Consider the following 14,154-nt stretch of genomic DNA (forward strand, 5'->3'; position numbering starts at 1 on the left):
GGACCTGACTCCGAAAAACTACTCATCGTCCTCCTCCTCCGAAGACTCCTCGGCCTCGTCGAGCCACTGTAGATGTCAGCTCTGCGAGAAAAACTGGACAGATCCGAAAGGTACTCACTTTGAGGAAAGCATCCGCACTCTTCCTGACCTTCTTGCTCTTGTCCTTGTCGACATACTTCTTGCTGACATGGGTGCCCCACTGTCGGACGACCTCCTCCTCGAGGATATCGGCCTGGTAGAGCGCCATGAGCACCTTGGAGGTGGTGCCAGCGGCGAGAAGCTGCTCGGATTGAGGCGAAAGGGCGAGGAGACGCTCGATACCGCCAAGAAGGGACTTCTGGTGCTTCTCAGAGTTGGCCTGGACCAGCTATACCGTCAGCCCAATCTCAATGCTATCGAGGAGATCACTCACGACTTGGAGGAGAGAGACACGCTTCCCGATCTCTTTGGCGATCTCATCGGTGAAGAGATGCTGGCCAATCTCAAGGAGGACCTTGTGCTTGCCGACAATCTCCAACTCCTTGATCTTGGAAATGACAGCCGCGTCATCGGCCGTCTTGTTCTCCTTGAGCCAAGATCCGAGAGCCGTGTACGGCGAGTTGGCATCCTCCTCGTCATCCTCGTCCACGTTGAGGGCTTCGAGCTTCTTGGACACCTCCTCCGCGGCATCGGGGTTGCCGAGGATCGGGTCGGACCGGCCGAGCGCGTCGTCAATGTCGGTCCCGCTGGTCGGGACGGCGGCAGCGAGACCGATATCAGGCGACTGAGCACCGTCGTCCGACCCATCCTCGGCATTCACGTTCCCGTTCGTCCCCTTCTCAAACACCATGGGACCGCCAACGTTCGCCGTGGCGGTCATCTGCTTGCCGCCCTTCTTTCCCTTGTCCTTCTTGGGCGGGTTGCGGAGGATGAAGGTGGTGAGCTTGTGGCGCATGTCGATGTCGTTCTGCCTGCCGCAGGCCTTGCAGTCCCGGTGGATCGCCTCGCTGTTGCCCTTGCCGGTGATGATCAACTCGGTTTCGGGGTTCTTGCACGAGGGGCAGAGAACAAACTTCTCGATAAAGGTGTCGAGGAGCTCGCGAAGGCGCTCGGCAGTGTGCGACCCGTTGACAATGTAGCGGTCGTTGGCGAAGGTGGTCTGAGCACCGAGCTCGCAGCCGAAGAACTTGGTCGGGTCTGCAGAATCAGCTCTGCCACGCATGCTGCATGATCAATACTTACAGGTCGGTGGCCTAGCGAGCGCATGTGCGACATCCTCCATGTTGGGGATCACGGTCTTGATACCGTTTCCGCGACCCTCGACCTTGGTGAGCAGCGAGGGCATCTTGTATCGCTGCAGAAGTCAGCCACATTCGCTTCAAGGCAAGACTCGACATACGTAAAACTTGTCGTCAACGTTACGACGGATATTGACGGTGGCCATATTGGGCAGATGTTACGACTATATTATCAGGTACGATCCCATACGATCCGTCACAGAACTCACGGTGTTCAGGACCGAAAACGGTGTATGATTTTCTTGGACTGAGTATCCGGTGTCTGTTGAGTATGGGGGTTTGAAAGCATGAACTCTTTCTGTCAAGATCAGCAAAAGCTCTGGTACTATCGGGCAGCGGTCGTTGGGATCCTCATGACGTGAGGCCAACACGCCTCTATCACCCTTGGTGGCGTCCACTCAGCTCCGGTACCACCCAGGTCATCCACCCAATCTGAACTCTTTCTGAACCGAGATCGGCTCCCACTTACCAGGAGGATCTGATCTGTCGAGCGTATGTGAACCGGTAAAGGCTCTAGGAGAATGTGCGAGAAGCAACAAGTCGGGGGCGTTCGACGGGATCTTGGGCGGCTAGGGACCGGTGGTCCGATGTAGGCGTGTAAGGGGGTTGTTGGGGGTATTCGAGCAGGGGAAATTCGTGTCTAGCAATTATATGGGCTTGTGTCTGAGCTGCGGGCGGTATGTATGATGGCTCTGACTGTGTATAGTACTAGTAGAAAGAGAGAGAGGAATAGAGAGGAGATGGAGAAAGGAGGCGCGATTCTGAGATCGAAAAACGGCATCAAACAAGGTTGCAGCGAGATCCGTGCGTGATATGTGGGTGGCGAATCGTTTGTGGCGGGTGGCGGCACCCGCGTTCGTACGTTGACGTCTGTGTCTCGCAGGATCGCAGGGCATCAGACCTTCGTACGATGGAAGAACTGAGGTCTACATTATGGCAGCGTCACCGGAAGATAGCAGTCAGGAGGTTATCGAAGCTGAGAAGCGATAAAGTGGCATGCGCACCTGGGCCTCGGCTTCACATCTGGGAGGTCCAGGAGCCCTGTCAATTCGATGTGGACGGAGCGATGCATACACAGGTATGTGATCAGGTACAAAGCACACAGTTTGTTCCCATATATATTGTCGACGGGCTTCGGGATGCGTGGAACGACTCAGACGGGACCCGCAGGAGTCACGTCAACGGAAGGCGGCGACAGGCTCGAGATCTTGACGGCCAGAGTCAACCTCGGTCGGTTGCGAGTGCCATGGGACTGCCTCTGTGACCATTCTTGCTGAGTGCAATTCAGCTCACTTTCCGCCCAGCCAATAATCCAGTCGACTCCGCCGGGATGGAAAGTCGAAGTCACTTTGCTCGAGTCGTTGAAGGGCGCTTGGTAGACTTCCACCCCGAAGAAGGGATACCCTGTCGTCTTCAGCACATCTTCAAGCCTGGGAGGCTTGTCATACTGTCTGCCGCCAGAGTTGATCAGCCGCTCAAGTGCGTCCGCCTCGGAGTCAGAAAGTGAACCTTTGCGGAGGATGACGGGATGGTCTTCACCCAAAACGGTGCTGCTGAGAGCTCGAAGTATGTCTTGGACCGTCTGGGTGTTGCTGATGGGCTCGCAGATCTGCTCTGTGCAATCGAGGTCAGCCCAGTGCATGATGAGAGGTGCCTCTGCGCTGTGCCAGCCATTGTTGTGGGACACTTCCGTTGGGACCCGATTCAGGAGAGTCTGTGCTCACTCAGCTTTGCGTTTCCGCTTCGATCACGTATGGCTCACTCACCCTCGCCGTAATGCTTGATGGGTGGGGACTGGGGTGTCGAGACGCACGGAGGGCAATCGGCAGCATGGAGTGACCGGCAAGCAGCGTTGGCTGGCCCCACCTCAGCTGCTCTCCTTGTTCACGGCTTCTCCACTGATTGCTGCTGGCCGTGCGCCGTATCTGCCCCCCCTCGGCCCTGTCGTAAAGCGTCTCGAGATTGATGGCGTCCGCGTCCCACTTCTGCCGAGCTTGAGTGACGGTATCAAGACGTTTCCTCGTCTCCAAAGCCTTGTTCCAGAGTCGGTGCTTCACCATGATGGAGAAACTTGCCTGGGCGACTTCATGTTGGCCGGCAAGATCCATTCTCTTGCGGTGATACTGATCCAGCGCGTCTTTGGCGTCCCACTCCTGCCATTCGCCAGTATCTCCGATCCGCACGTACATCTTCTCGCGATCAATACTGTAAGTATCCTCCATCGTATTGTTCTGTTGTAAGACTGCTGCTTGATATGCGATGTGAGGTGACAAAACAGGGGTAAGGTAATAAGGGGATGAAAGAGGTCTTGATGTCACTCAGACCTGCGAGGGATCCCGGAGCTGATCACCGTTGCCCTGAATGCGCTACAGCATGGCGACACAAAGGGGTATCGCTTGTAAGGATCTTGCATCACTTACGACTGTTGGTGTAAGAGGCATGGCCGCTTTAGAACCCAGCTGTACTCGGCCGGACCTTGACGCAAAGTCAACGGAAGCGAAGGAAACCCAATCGAATAGACAGCAACTCACCTGTCGAAGTGGCGATTAGCCTTGTGATCCGGTGCTAGTCAGCGTCGACTGTTGGCTGAACCCGTTTACTGGGTCAGCGACTTCGCCAGCGCAGCAGCTTATCGCTGTGAAGCCACCAGTAGCAACTGAGTACGTCAAATTAGTCAGTATGACTTGAGTAAACACCTTGCCTATGCTACATCCTCCCCGTTCGGGATAACATCTAAAAACATCGAATGAGTCTCCGAGACTATTTTCCTAGCCATCTTCCTGACATTCCATCTCAAGTACCCATTCCCGCCAGACCACCTACCCCACCCGCCGCGCCCGTCCGAGACGAACCTGACGTATCTCCGCTAACTCCAACGGCAACTCTTGGCTGCTCCAGCTGAGCCTGAATGACCGTCCTCGGCGCAGTCGCCGACGTCGGTATCCTATCCCCCTCTCCCCCTTCTCTACCCGCCATAGCTCCACTCCCACTCCTCTCCCTCTCCCCTAGTCCAATGACCGTCTGGTGCCCGCTCAATGTCTGACCGCGCCTTCTGCCCGCTGCAAACCGATTCGCAGCTAGCGCGACCATACCCGCTCCGCCCATCCCGCCTGCTCGCGCCGAAGAAGCCGCCCGTCTGACATTCCCACTGCCCATTCCTGCGGCGGTAGAGCTTGATATACTTGGCCGTCGTCTAGCTTCCCCACTTGCCATAGTAGGCGTAGCAGGGGGCAGCGGCTGACCGCCTGACCGTTCTCGCTCTTTCCGAACTTCTTCCCGCTCCGTTTTCTGACCGGCCTTCTCCGCCTCCCGTGCAGACTGACTCGCTATCCGTTCTTCCTCCATCACCTCCCGTAGTAGCGCTTGTTGTGCCGCCGACAGACTCGACGAAGACCGATCTCTGAGCTGGTGAGAGAACGCCGAGGCCGACCGGATGGACGGCGCGGTGGCTGAGGCAGGGACAGGGGAGATGAAGCGAGAGGTACCGGCAATAGGGGTGTTGGCGGAAGATTGGGAGTTGCGGTGGGACATGATGGGTCGACGACCAGATGGGGACCGGCCAAGTTCCGCTTGGTGTTGAGAGGAAAAGGTGATACGCGAGCCGGAGCCGGAGCCGCCCGCTGCTGGTGCAGATTTGGGTGGCGAAAAGAGATCGATCGGTGAATTTGGGAGGATGGTTGGCGTGGTGGGCGTTGCCTCCATCTCGGGAGTGGATGGCATACGGCCGGGAGGAGGACGCGACGCTGACCGATGCGGCGTGAGATAGCTCTCGTCCATCTCCCGTCGACCAGCTTCCGGTAGTATGAGTTCCGGCGAGTCCGATACCGGTGGCGGGATAATGACGCTCGGCGTCGAGGTCTGCGAGATGGTCCGCATCGTCAGAGCCTCGGAATGGCTCGTCTGAGCCGTATCCGCCCTTGGCCGGCGAAAGATTGACTGGACGCCGTCCGCGAATTTGATAGTTCCCTTCCGCATGGACTGCAATGGGGTAGTCTCGACCTCGGTACCGATGTCAGGTGGAAGTTCGACCTCGGCCGTATCCGTATCAGGCGAAGGAGGGAGGATGGTGTCCATGACCGACAGCAGACGCCGCTCCGAGTCCGCGACAGGCGACATCTCAAGGTCTTCCCGTTCAGAGGCGGTCGAAGTGGCTGCCGCACCGGATACCGACGAGTTGGCGACGATCTCCTTCCAACCCTCTCCAATCTCCTCGTGCATCGTCTCTTCCCCTTCATCCTCCTCGCCAAAGCCGGCAAAGCGCCCATCTCCACCAGCGGAAGTGGTGAGACTGGCCCGCATCTCGACCGTATCGTCCAGATCCAGCGTGGACAGCGGATCCCGCGGAAGCCAGAGGAAGTCGTCGTATCCCTCGGTGTAGGCTGGCTGATCGTCATATCCGCGAGACCGCCAATACGGAGGAATATCCTCCCAAGGGACGAGCTTGTGATGTGGTGCGACCAGTGCCTTGGATTTGGCGTCGATGGCTTCCGCGGCAAGTACAGGAGCCGAAGTCACAGTAGATGCAGACGTTTGTTGTGACAGTGTTTGCGGCTCGAGGGGATAAGTGAAGTAGCGATCGAGCCAGCCGAAGAAGACCCAGTCGAACGGGATGGGCTTCATATATCCGAGAGGGAGGACCGCCGAGTCGTACGCGTACTTGTGGACGTAGTCGTGCAAACGCTCACGGAAGAGCTGGAACCTGCTCTGCATCCGGAGGGATGTGTGGGGGTGAGGCTTTCCGTGCTCGTCTAGCACCTCGAAAGTATCCTCGACCGAGCCGTCGTGGGTGTCTTCGCGCGGGACTGGAGGGCAGAGAATGTCCGCTTGCTCGATCTCGAGGCTGGATGATCAGCTTGGTCTGGCTTGACCTCTGCCAGCGACTCACTTGTCGAATCGTTGTTTGATGGCACGAGTAAGACTGAGAATCAGCACACATCCCCTTTACAAAGCAGACGCTGACGTACACGAGTTTCAGACCCAAGGTAAGGAAGAACAAGATTCCCGTCGAGATCGCCTCTCCTTTCGCCCTGTTCAGGATGAAGAACGCGAACAAGACGAACTGATGATTGTCAGCTGCCATACCAGTGGGGATATGTGGTAATCCAACTCACTTGACCCAAAGCCAGAGCATCGAGACTATACCGCAGGATCCGGATACAAGATCTTCGTCCGTTGTTCTCATACAAGCGACCGTATACGTAGGCGAATTGGCGTTTCCATACGACTTGGCGAGTCAGCGGCCTTTCCCTGCCCGGCTTGAAGGGGATATCGCAACTCACTGTAACAAGTAGCATAATAGATCAGGGCTGTGCATGGTCAGCTACTGCGCGGCCGAACGAGAATGTGCGACAGCTCACTGAAAGGTATGACAAGGGGACTGGAATGTCAGCGCGAGTCGGCCACCGCCACGAAGCCAGATTGACTCACTTCAACAACATGAACAGATGCATAATTGCACCAGCAAGTACTGCAGTGATGAGCTGACTTTCTTGGACCCCGTGTGGTTTAGAAACGTACATTGATAGGGCAATTGGGAGAAGTGACTGAAAGTAGGACTGCCTGATCAGCAGTGTGCCCGCAATACCCATCAAGTAACGGTACATACTACTCGGTCCGCGAAGATCGCTGTCTTGGAATATTGCTCCACCTATTACCGAACCAGTAGACTATCGCCGGAAGCTATCTCGTCAGCTTGGTCCTTCACCAGCAAGAGGCGTCTGGGCTCACCCCGAAGCGGAAGATCTCAAAGCATGGCTGGATGGCGACCTGAAGCAAAATGTAGCTGGCGAAGTACGGAGCAGCGGTAGGGAATGCCGATGCGACGATAGGCAGGGGGTCAAAGTCGTTTGTCTGAAAAGCGGTGAGGTATGCTTCGATGGCGGATTGGCCGATCTGTGAATACCGTCAGCTGGCTTCCGAGAAGGCTTCTCGTAACATGACGACTTACAGCGAAGAAGACGACACCATTGACCATCACTACAATGATCAGCTCAGCCCTTTTCGACGGATCACGTTGGGTTGGGCAGCTTACGGAACTTCCAGAATCTCTCCAGAACACTATTGTGGATTCCTAGCCTGGTAACGATAGTCTCCGCCTTGTTGGCGATGACCAGCAGAATGGGGCAGATAGCGATTGTCAACAGAGCGACGAGGATAACAGGAGCGAGGGAGGTGATGGCCGATGCAGAGTCTGGATTTGCGTCTAACCAGGATTTGAGCTGCGGGAGGAAACCAGCGATGTTGGTAAGGGACGTCAAGGCGCAGAAGAGGGATACTGGGAAGATCTGTAAAGGTCAGCGATACACGCGATGGCAAAGGCTCTTGATCTTGACTTACCCATGCTAGGGTGAAGGCCCATACTCCGATAAAAACCACCCAACCCCTGACAAACTCGCTCCTGTATACGCTCAAACCCAAACGCGGCCAAAGCAGCTCCGCCCAATCTGGAGCAGGCTGAGTATGGCACGCAAGTCTCCGCTTCGGATGGTTCTCTAGTACCTTGAGTGCCAAACGCGCAGTCCGAGCATCCCGGAATGTGACGAATGCGGCGCTCGAGGCGGGGTAGGACGACATGGGCTTAGCGCGCGCGTCGTCAAGGAGGATAGTGAGGTAGGCAAGTTTGGTGGTGAGGTAGTCGATGAGTGGGGCGTTGGTCTTGCGGAACCGGAAGGTGAAGCTGAGATGGGTGAGAGCCTGGTAGGGGTCGAGGAGCTGGCGAGGTAGATTGTGCATCGCCTGGTTGTCAGCTGAGCCGCCATCGAGGTACAAAGGTGACTAACCTCCCAGACCGTCACGCTACCCTCGCCCTTCTGCTCGTCCTCATCATCGACAAATCCGCCCAAAGCCGCTACAAGCTTGTCCATCCGTTCCTTTTTGCTCAGTTTCCCCGGTCCAGCTGCTTCTCCTGACACCGGCAAGCCATCACGAGCCCCAGCATCGGCAACGAAAGGATCTGGGGAGGGTCGATGGTGTTTCTTGTGGGCGGATACAGCGGACAGGACGCGACGAGCGAGCTTGACGTGGGCCTGCATGATCAGCTCAAAGCTACTGGGCCAAAGTTGCTGGGCCCGGAAGTGTTGACCCACCATCTCCAATTCCCTTAACACCTTCAATCTTCGCTCGCGTAGACTGATGATCGATCCCAACTTCCGCACCAAAATCACATCCTCCACTTCTCCCTCCATCTCATCATCGATATCCACCAACTCAATGTCCCTATCTCCTTCCGCGTCGGGGTCGCTGCCATCCGAGGACGACATCCGCTCCTTCCCGCTCATCATTGCGAGTCCGGTACTAGAGTCAGGCGAAGCTTTCTCACTGGTGACGGGCCGCGGCGCCTTCTTGAAGAGGGACATGGGCCCAATGGGTGTCGGGGCGGGAGATGCGGCTCTGCTGGGTGCGGTAATGGTGATGGGTTGATTCGGGCGGGTGCGGGAGAGGACGCGACGGCGATGTTCGTGGACATAGTGATTGAAGTAGTCTTCCATGGTTTCTTCGTCTCGCACTAGATCGTCAGCTAGGTCTCGTCGAGGCCGATCATGAGACTATACTACTTACTATCTGGCGGGATATTGAGAATCATCAACGTCCGATATTGCTTGACTCCCACCGGCTCCTCCTCTCCCACCTCATCGCCCACTATCCGACCCTCGAGAGGCCGATCCTCCTGGTTACCATCGCCCAGCTGACCCATCTCGCCTACAGTGCCGCTTGACACTGATCCCCCAGATTTTGCCGCTGCCCGTTCCGCCTCCACTTTGATCCTCAATCTCGCCACCTCCCGACGCCTATATCCCGCTCCGCCCCATATGATCCATATGACCGTCAACACCCAGCACGCTGTCACCCACCAGATCAGAAGCGAGTGTACCCAAAGCCATTTTGAACCGGAGCTCTCGACGAGACTTGATATACCAGCGCGGATCATTGAGGTGATGTCGACGTTTGAGGGAGAATACAGGATATGAAGAGGGAGGAGGATTGGAGCGACAATAAGGAGCTGGAGGAGCGTGTAGAAGACTGCTTGTGAGTAAAGAGCGAGACCCGCCAGGGGGCCAGACTCACAGCATGCCCGTAGGAAGCGGATGTGGAGCGTGATGTCCAATCCCCATATTGGGGGCATATCCGCCTCCCGAATCTTGAGGACGTCCACCGTCCAGGCAAGGGGCCATTTTCTGTTGATCAGTCTCGTTGAGGTGAGCGGACGGGAAGCTCACGGTACGGGAGCTGAGGCATTTCTGGCATGTCAGCTCATTAAGTTCGTTTTTCTGATCCGATGAACTCACAATCCCCAAGTCTTCGGCTGATATATGCTGAATAGTCATCAGCTATAGCTCAACCAGCATCAGATCCTCTGGTACTCACTACCCGAACTCCCAATGTTCCCTGTCTCCAACCCTCCGCCGCTCCTTGGCCAAATTGCTCTCTGGCTCCTCTAATGACCGCTTTTCCCCTCCTTTCTCCTTGTCTATCCCGTCCTCGCCTCGCCGACGATATCGCACCCAGGCCTTCTTCCCAGCCCACCATATCCGCACTACTGCCCTCTTCTTCCCGCCCTGCCACCCTCGCCGCCGCGGTATCCGGACCTCGATCTCATATCCCAGTAGGCATGCCCCCGCAATACCCAATGTCAACCATAAATTGTTGAGGAGACCAGAGTAGGCGCCTGTATAATTTGCGTGCTGTGATAAGTCGGCCATAGGCCACTATATTCGTAGAGCTGGGGCGATCAGTGGACGAGTGTCCGTGCTCGAGCTCGTCGAGGTGTTGCCTGACGATCGTCGAGGGTTCCGCTAGCTATATTCCGTGATCTGTTGGACACACAAGAAGTAGCAGATGTAGCTATTCGTCCCGATGCTGTTAAGTGGAGTCGTCGATGAATCGAGCTGGGGCTAAGAACGAAGAGAGACACCAGAGAAAGACATGTTGACAATAATGGATCGGGTTCAAAGAAGCTCTCGCAGATCCGGTACCTGAATCCGGAATCGCTTTCGCTGGAATCAGAAAATCCGGTAAGGTTCCGGATTCCGGGAGATTGATAGCCGACATCAGACTTTCGACCTTGTCCTTAGAACTGTCAGCTACCAGTACACCCCGCGGACTACCTGACATCTCTGCTGCTGTCGTGCTCGCGGTGCGCTTCAAGGCGCTCACCATCAGCTCTTGGGAAACGAGAAGCGGAGGGAAGACCCCAAAACACGTCAGCCGATGTGTAGGGTCTACCAACTCAGTTACCTCGTCAAAGTCAGCGAATCTTCACTTGGAATCCATACATCTGCTGTAGCCCTACCACATCTTGAGGGCTATTACAAGCTCAGTTTCCTCCGCGCAAACGTTCAGTGAAGATGGCAAAGACGAAGTTCTATGGGGTCAGAGTTGGGAGGGTGCCGGGAGTCTACTTGACTTGGCCGGAGTGCGAAGCTCAGGTCAGTCCCTCTCGCGATCAGAAGAGAGTTGCACAAGCTCACACAGTCAGGTCAAGGGCTTCCCCTACGCTGCTCACCCAATCGTTCTCCACGAGGGAAGAAGCTGAGGTTAGTACACGGACCGTCATGTGTCAAGACTGGTATCCCCAGTTATATAGTTGAGACCATTAGGACTTTGCGTTTCCTCAACGACTGATCCACCATACTAGATACGCGGTCCACCAGACTACATACGCGGTCCAACAAACTACATACGAATGGAGCCAGTCGGTCTCCAGGCGTGAGGGAAATGCAGGCGGTAGCTTCGCTCGGCCCGGCTGGAGATAGGGGGAAAATCGGAGGAGATCCACCATTAATTGTTGTAGGGAAGCTGGACAGGCCCGTGGCTCGGATCTCTAGCCTCAAGACCCGATGCATCTTCGCAATATCGCGTCTCGCATCGTCGACGTTGAGGCTCGTCTCGCGATGTCGTTGAGGACAGGCCAAGCCGCTATTGAAGTCCAGGTGTATACAGTTGAATCACGCGTGTAATCTTCGCCCTCGGCCGGTTGACCGGATGACAGTCATCTACATCAAGCTCAAAGTGCAAAAGAACACTTCACACAACTACATCGTCTTTAGCGGAAGCTCTGTGATGATGTGCCCATCTAGGCGACTTAGCTCCAGACTGCTGGATGCCATTCGATAAGGCTACGCCAGTCCATACCTCTACAATCCGCCGTAATGGCGAAGAAGGGGATGAAATTCTACGCGGTGAGGGTGGGACGGGTGCCAGGGGTGTACGATACGTGGGCCGAGACTGAGGCTCAGGTGAGCTCTGCCTACAGAGAGCCCTCATAGACACTGATCCGCAGGTCAAGAGCTTCCCAAAAGCCGTTCACAAGTCATTCGCTACTAGGGCAGAAGCTGAAGTGAGTCTGCGTCCTCCGCTGGTCTTCGACCATATGGCGAAAGCTGAGCGCTGACGGGCGAGGCATTCGCTTGTATCCACCCACTACGCGTCTCTGCCATCAGTCCCAGCAAGCGGCAACGCTCTTCCTCCTTCGATTTCGGTCCTCCAGCAAGAGCATCGAACATCCTGGCTCCCCTGGAGCGCCGTTCCCCACCTCCCCGACCAACTTCACAGTCGGACGCAAAGCCGGCTGGACCTCCTCAGCTCACGGCGGAGCAATCTCAGATCCTCGGCCGCATCATCTCAGGCGAAAACATCTTCTTTACCGGTCCAGCCGGTACGGGCAAGTCGGTGCTCCTCCGAGCGATCATCAGCGCTTTCAAGGCCAAGCAGCAGGAGGGTCGGGCAGACGCGGATAGACTGAAAGATGAGTGGGCGGCCAGTATCTTGAGCGGTGGGGACGGGAGCAGTCAGCGGAGAAAGGGATGGAATCTGGCGGTGACGGCTAGTACAGGGATGGCTGCTGTGTGAGTCGCTGCAGGTACAGCTCTCCACCGAGACACTTGAGCTGACGCTAAAGAAACATCGGAGGGTGCACCTTGCATTCTTGGGCCGGAATAGGACTAGGCCAGCAGCCCATCAAGAAGATGGTCGAGTCCATTCAGCGGAACACCGAAACGCATAATCGATGGCTACAAGTGGACGCCCTCATCATCGATGAATGTAAGTGTGATAATCCTCCTGCCGTTGTGATCTGGCGACTGTCGAGCTGAAGCCAGTAGTATCCATGATACCTGCATCCCTCCTTGACACTCTCGCTCAGATCGCACGCATACTCAGGAAGAGCGAAATGCCATTTGGCGGTATCCAAGTCATCGCGTCAGGCGATTTCTACCAGCTCCCTCCTGTCCCCGAGCGGGCCGGACTGGACACCACCGCTCAGACCGTCGACGGCACCACCCGTCAATTCGTTCAGCCTCAGACTATGTTCGCGTTCGAAGCGGCCTGTTGGCCTGGCACCTTCCCACCATCCCAGACCATCTCGCTCAAGAAGGTTTTCCGACAATCTCAATCCTCCTTCGTCTCCCTCCTCACTCGTCTCCGGCAAGGCCAAGTATTACCATCCGATACCGAGCTCCTCCAGTCCTGTGCGCGACCCGTCACATATACGGACGGCGTAGAACCAGTCTCGCTCATGGCGAGTAAGAAGGAGGTAGCGGTTCTGAACGAGAAGCGGTTGGCGGCTTTGCCTGGGGACGTCAGGGGTTTTGACGCGTGGGATTCGGCGGGAACGAACTCTAGGGGCTTCCAGGTGACCAAGGCGGAGGCGATTGTTCTTCTGGACAGGCATACGAATTGGGATAAGGAGATTGTCATCAAGGTTGGGGCACTGGTGATGCTTTTGGCGAACATGCAGGTGAGCACATTTTGTCCCCTAGCATACCATTCATGAACCCAGCTGATATCGAAGGACAACAAGCTGGTCAACGGCTCCACCGGGACTGTTGCAGGATTCATGAAGATCCCCGACGCCCAAGCCCAAGGCGTCTATATTGCCGATCGAGCACTAACTGCCGCCAACCCCGAGTACGACGTTGAATGGCCGGTCATCGACTTTGTACCTCCTGCTCATCTTGCCGCCGCCGCCACGGACACGACCAAGAGCGGTAGCGGACGCGTCCAGATCAATCAGGGGCGAAGCATAATCAGAGCTCTGATTCCAAAGATGATGGTGACGGTCAACAACGCGCATGGGTCTGCCGAGGCTACAAGGCTACAGGTACCGATCATGCTGGCTTGGGGAATGACGGTACATAAATCTCAGGTGGGTCTCTTCATGACGAGGTCTGAAGTTGAGCTGATTCGGTAGGGTCAAAGTATCGATCGCCTTCGAGTGGACTTGTCGAGGATATTCGAGCGAGGTCAGACGTATGTCGCGCTTAGTCGGGCGACGAATCTGGACACGCTCGAAGTAAAGAATTTCACCCCAGACAAGTAAGATTACTCCTCTCCTCAACGACAAGTGGCTGATCTTCTTTCAGGGTGATGGCACACCACAAAGTCATTGCTTGGTCCAGACCCTTGGAGGACAATAGTGCAGACGTAGACACGTATAGAGAGGCAGGAGTAGACTTTGATGAGTACTCGTAGCTATCTGTATGCCATACCGTTGTGTCTTGGTTCGCAGCTTCTGAAACATGGTCTGAAACGCATCGGATATCGTGCACGGACATTGGGATTCGGGACGCGCTAAATCCTTACGGGATCCGGGAAACCCGGTTGCTGAAAATGATCGAAAATCTCCGGCGCTAGCTTCGTTTCCGGACATCTGTCCCCGACGCGACTGCTGCTGTGAGCTACGAGCTGCTGCGAACAAGATCGAGTTTGGCACCAACGACTTCGACCTACCATCAGGCTCTGCGACTCACCTTGTTGTGTACAGCTCGGCGAGGACTTGGACACCTACGATCGGATCGAGCATGGCCTGTGGTCTGCTGCCCTGTACCCCGAGCTGCACTGCGGAAAGGATGGACTGAGCGCACTCATCAAAGTGAGTATC

The 14,154-nt window shown here is 56.0% G+C and overlaps 3 protein-coding genes across 3 annotated transcripts; all 3 read right to left on the reverse strand.

Annotated features, from left to right (window-relative positions):
• Positions 1-18: 18 nt before the first annotated feature.
• On the reverse strand, positions 19-1,423 carry MKK02DRAFT_43869 (translation initiation factor; the record flags this gene model as incomplete). Its single annotated transcript, XM_053092651.1, has 5 exons — positions 19-66; positions 119-367; positions 413-1,176; positions 1,222-1,333; positions 1,379-1,423. 5 exons carry the CDS (start codon positions 1,421-1,423, stop codon positions 19-21), a joined length of 1,218 nt encoding a protein of 405 aa, XP_052944966.1.
• Positions 1,424-2,430: 1,007 nt separating this feature from the next.
• Positions 2,431-3,499, reverse strand: MKK02DRAFT_32669 (uncharacterized protein; the record flags this gene model as incomplete). Its single annotated transcript, XM_053088551.1, has 2 exons — positions 2,431-2,991; positions 3,044-3,499. 2 exons carry the CDS (start codon positions 3,497-3,499, stop codon positions 2,431-2,433), a joined length of 1,017 nt encoding a protein of 338 aa, XP_052944967.1.
• A 2,459-nt stretch (positions 3,500-5,958) lies between these two features.
• On the reverse strand, positions 5,959-9,976 carry MKK02DRAFT_27419 (putative integral membrane protein; the record flags this gene model as incomplete). Its single annotated transcript, XM_053087343.1, has 21 exons — positions 5,959-6,296; positions 6,385-6,501; positions 6,557-6,583; positions 6,635-6,654; positions 6,705-6,744; positions 6,795-6,832; positions 6,883-6,956; positions 7,005-7,169; positions 7,225-7,253; positions 7,309-7,561; positions 7,614-8,012; positions 8,057-8,153; positions 8,187-8,302; positions 8,363-8,451; positions 8,572-8,781; positions 8,835-8,897; positions 8,967-9,296; positions 9,342-9,451; positions 9,494-9,514; positions 9,563-9,589; positions 9,642-9,976. The coding sequence occupies 21 exons, from the start codon at positions 9,974-9,976 to the stop codon at positions 5,959-5,961; spliced, it is 2,898 nt and encodes a 965-aa protein (XP_052944968.1).
• Between the last annotated feature and the right edge of the window lie 4,178 nt (positions 9,977-14,154).

The sequence above is a fragment of the Dioszegia hungarica genome, assembly GCF_025882075.1.
Source record: "Dioszegia hungarica strain PDD-24b-2 chromosome Unknown MKK02contig_8, whole genome shotgun sequence".
Lineage (NCBI taxonomy): Eukaryota > Fungi > Basidiomycota > Tremellomycetes > Tremellales > Bulleribasidiaceae > Dioszegia > Dioszegia hungarica.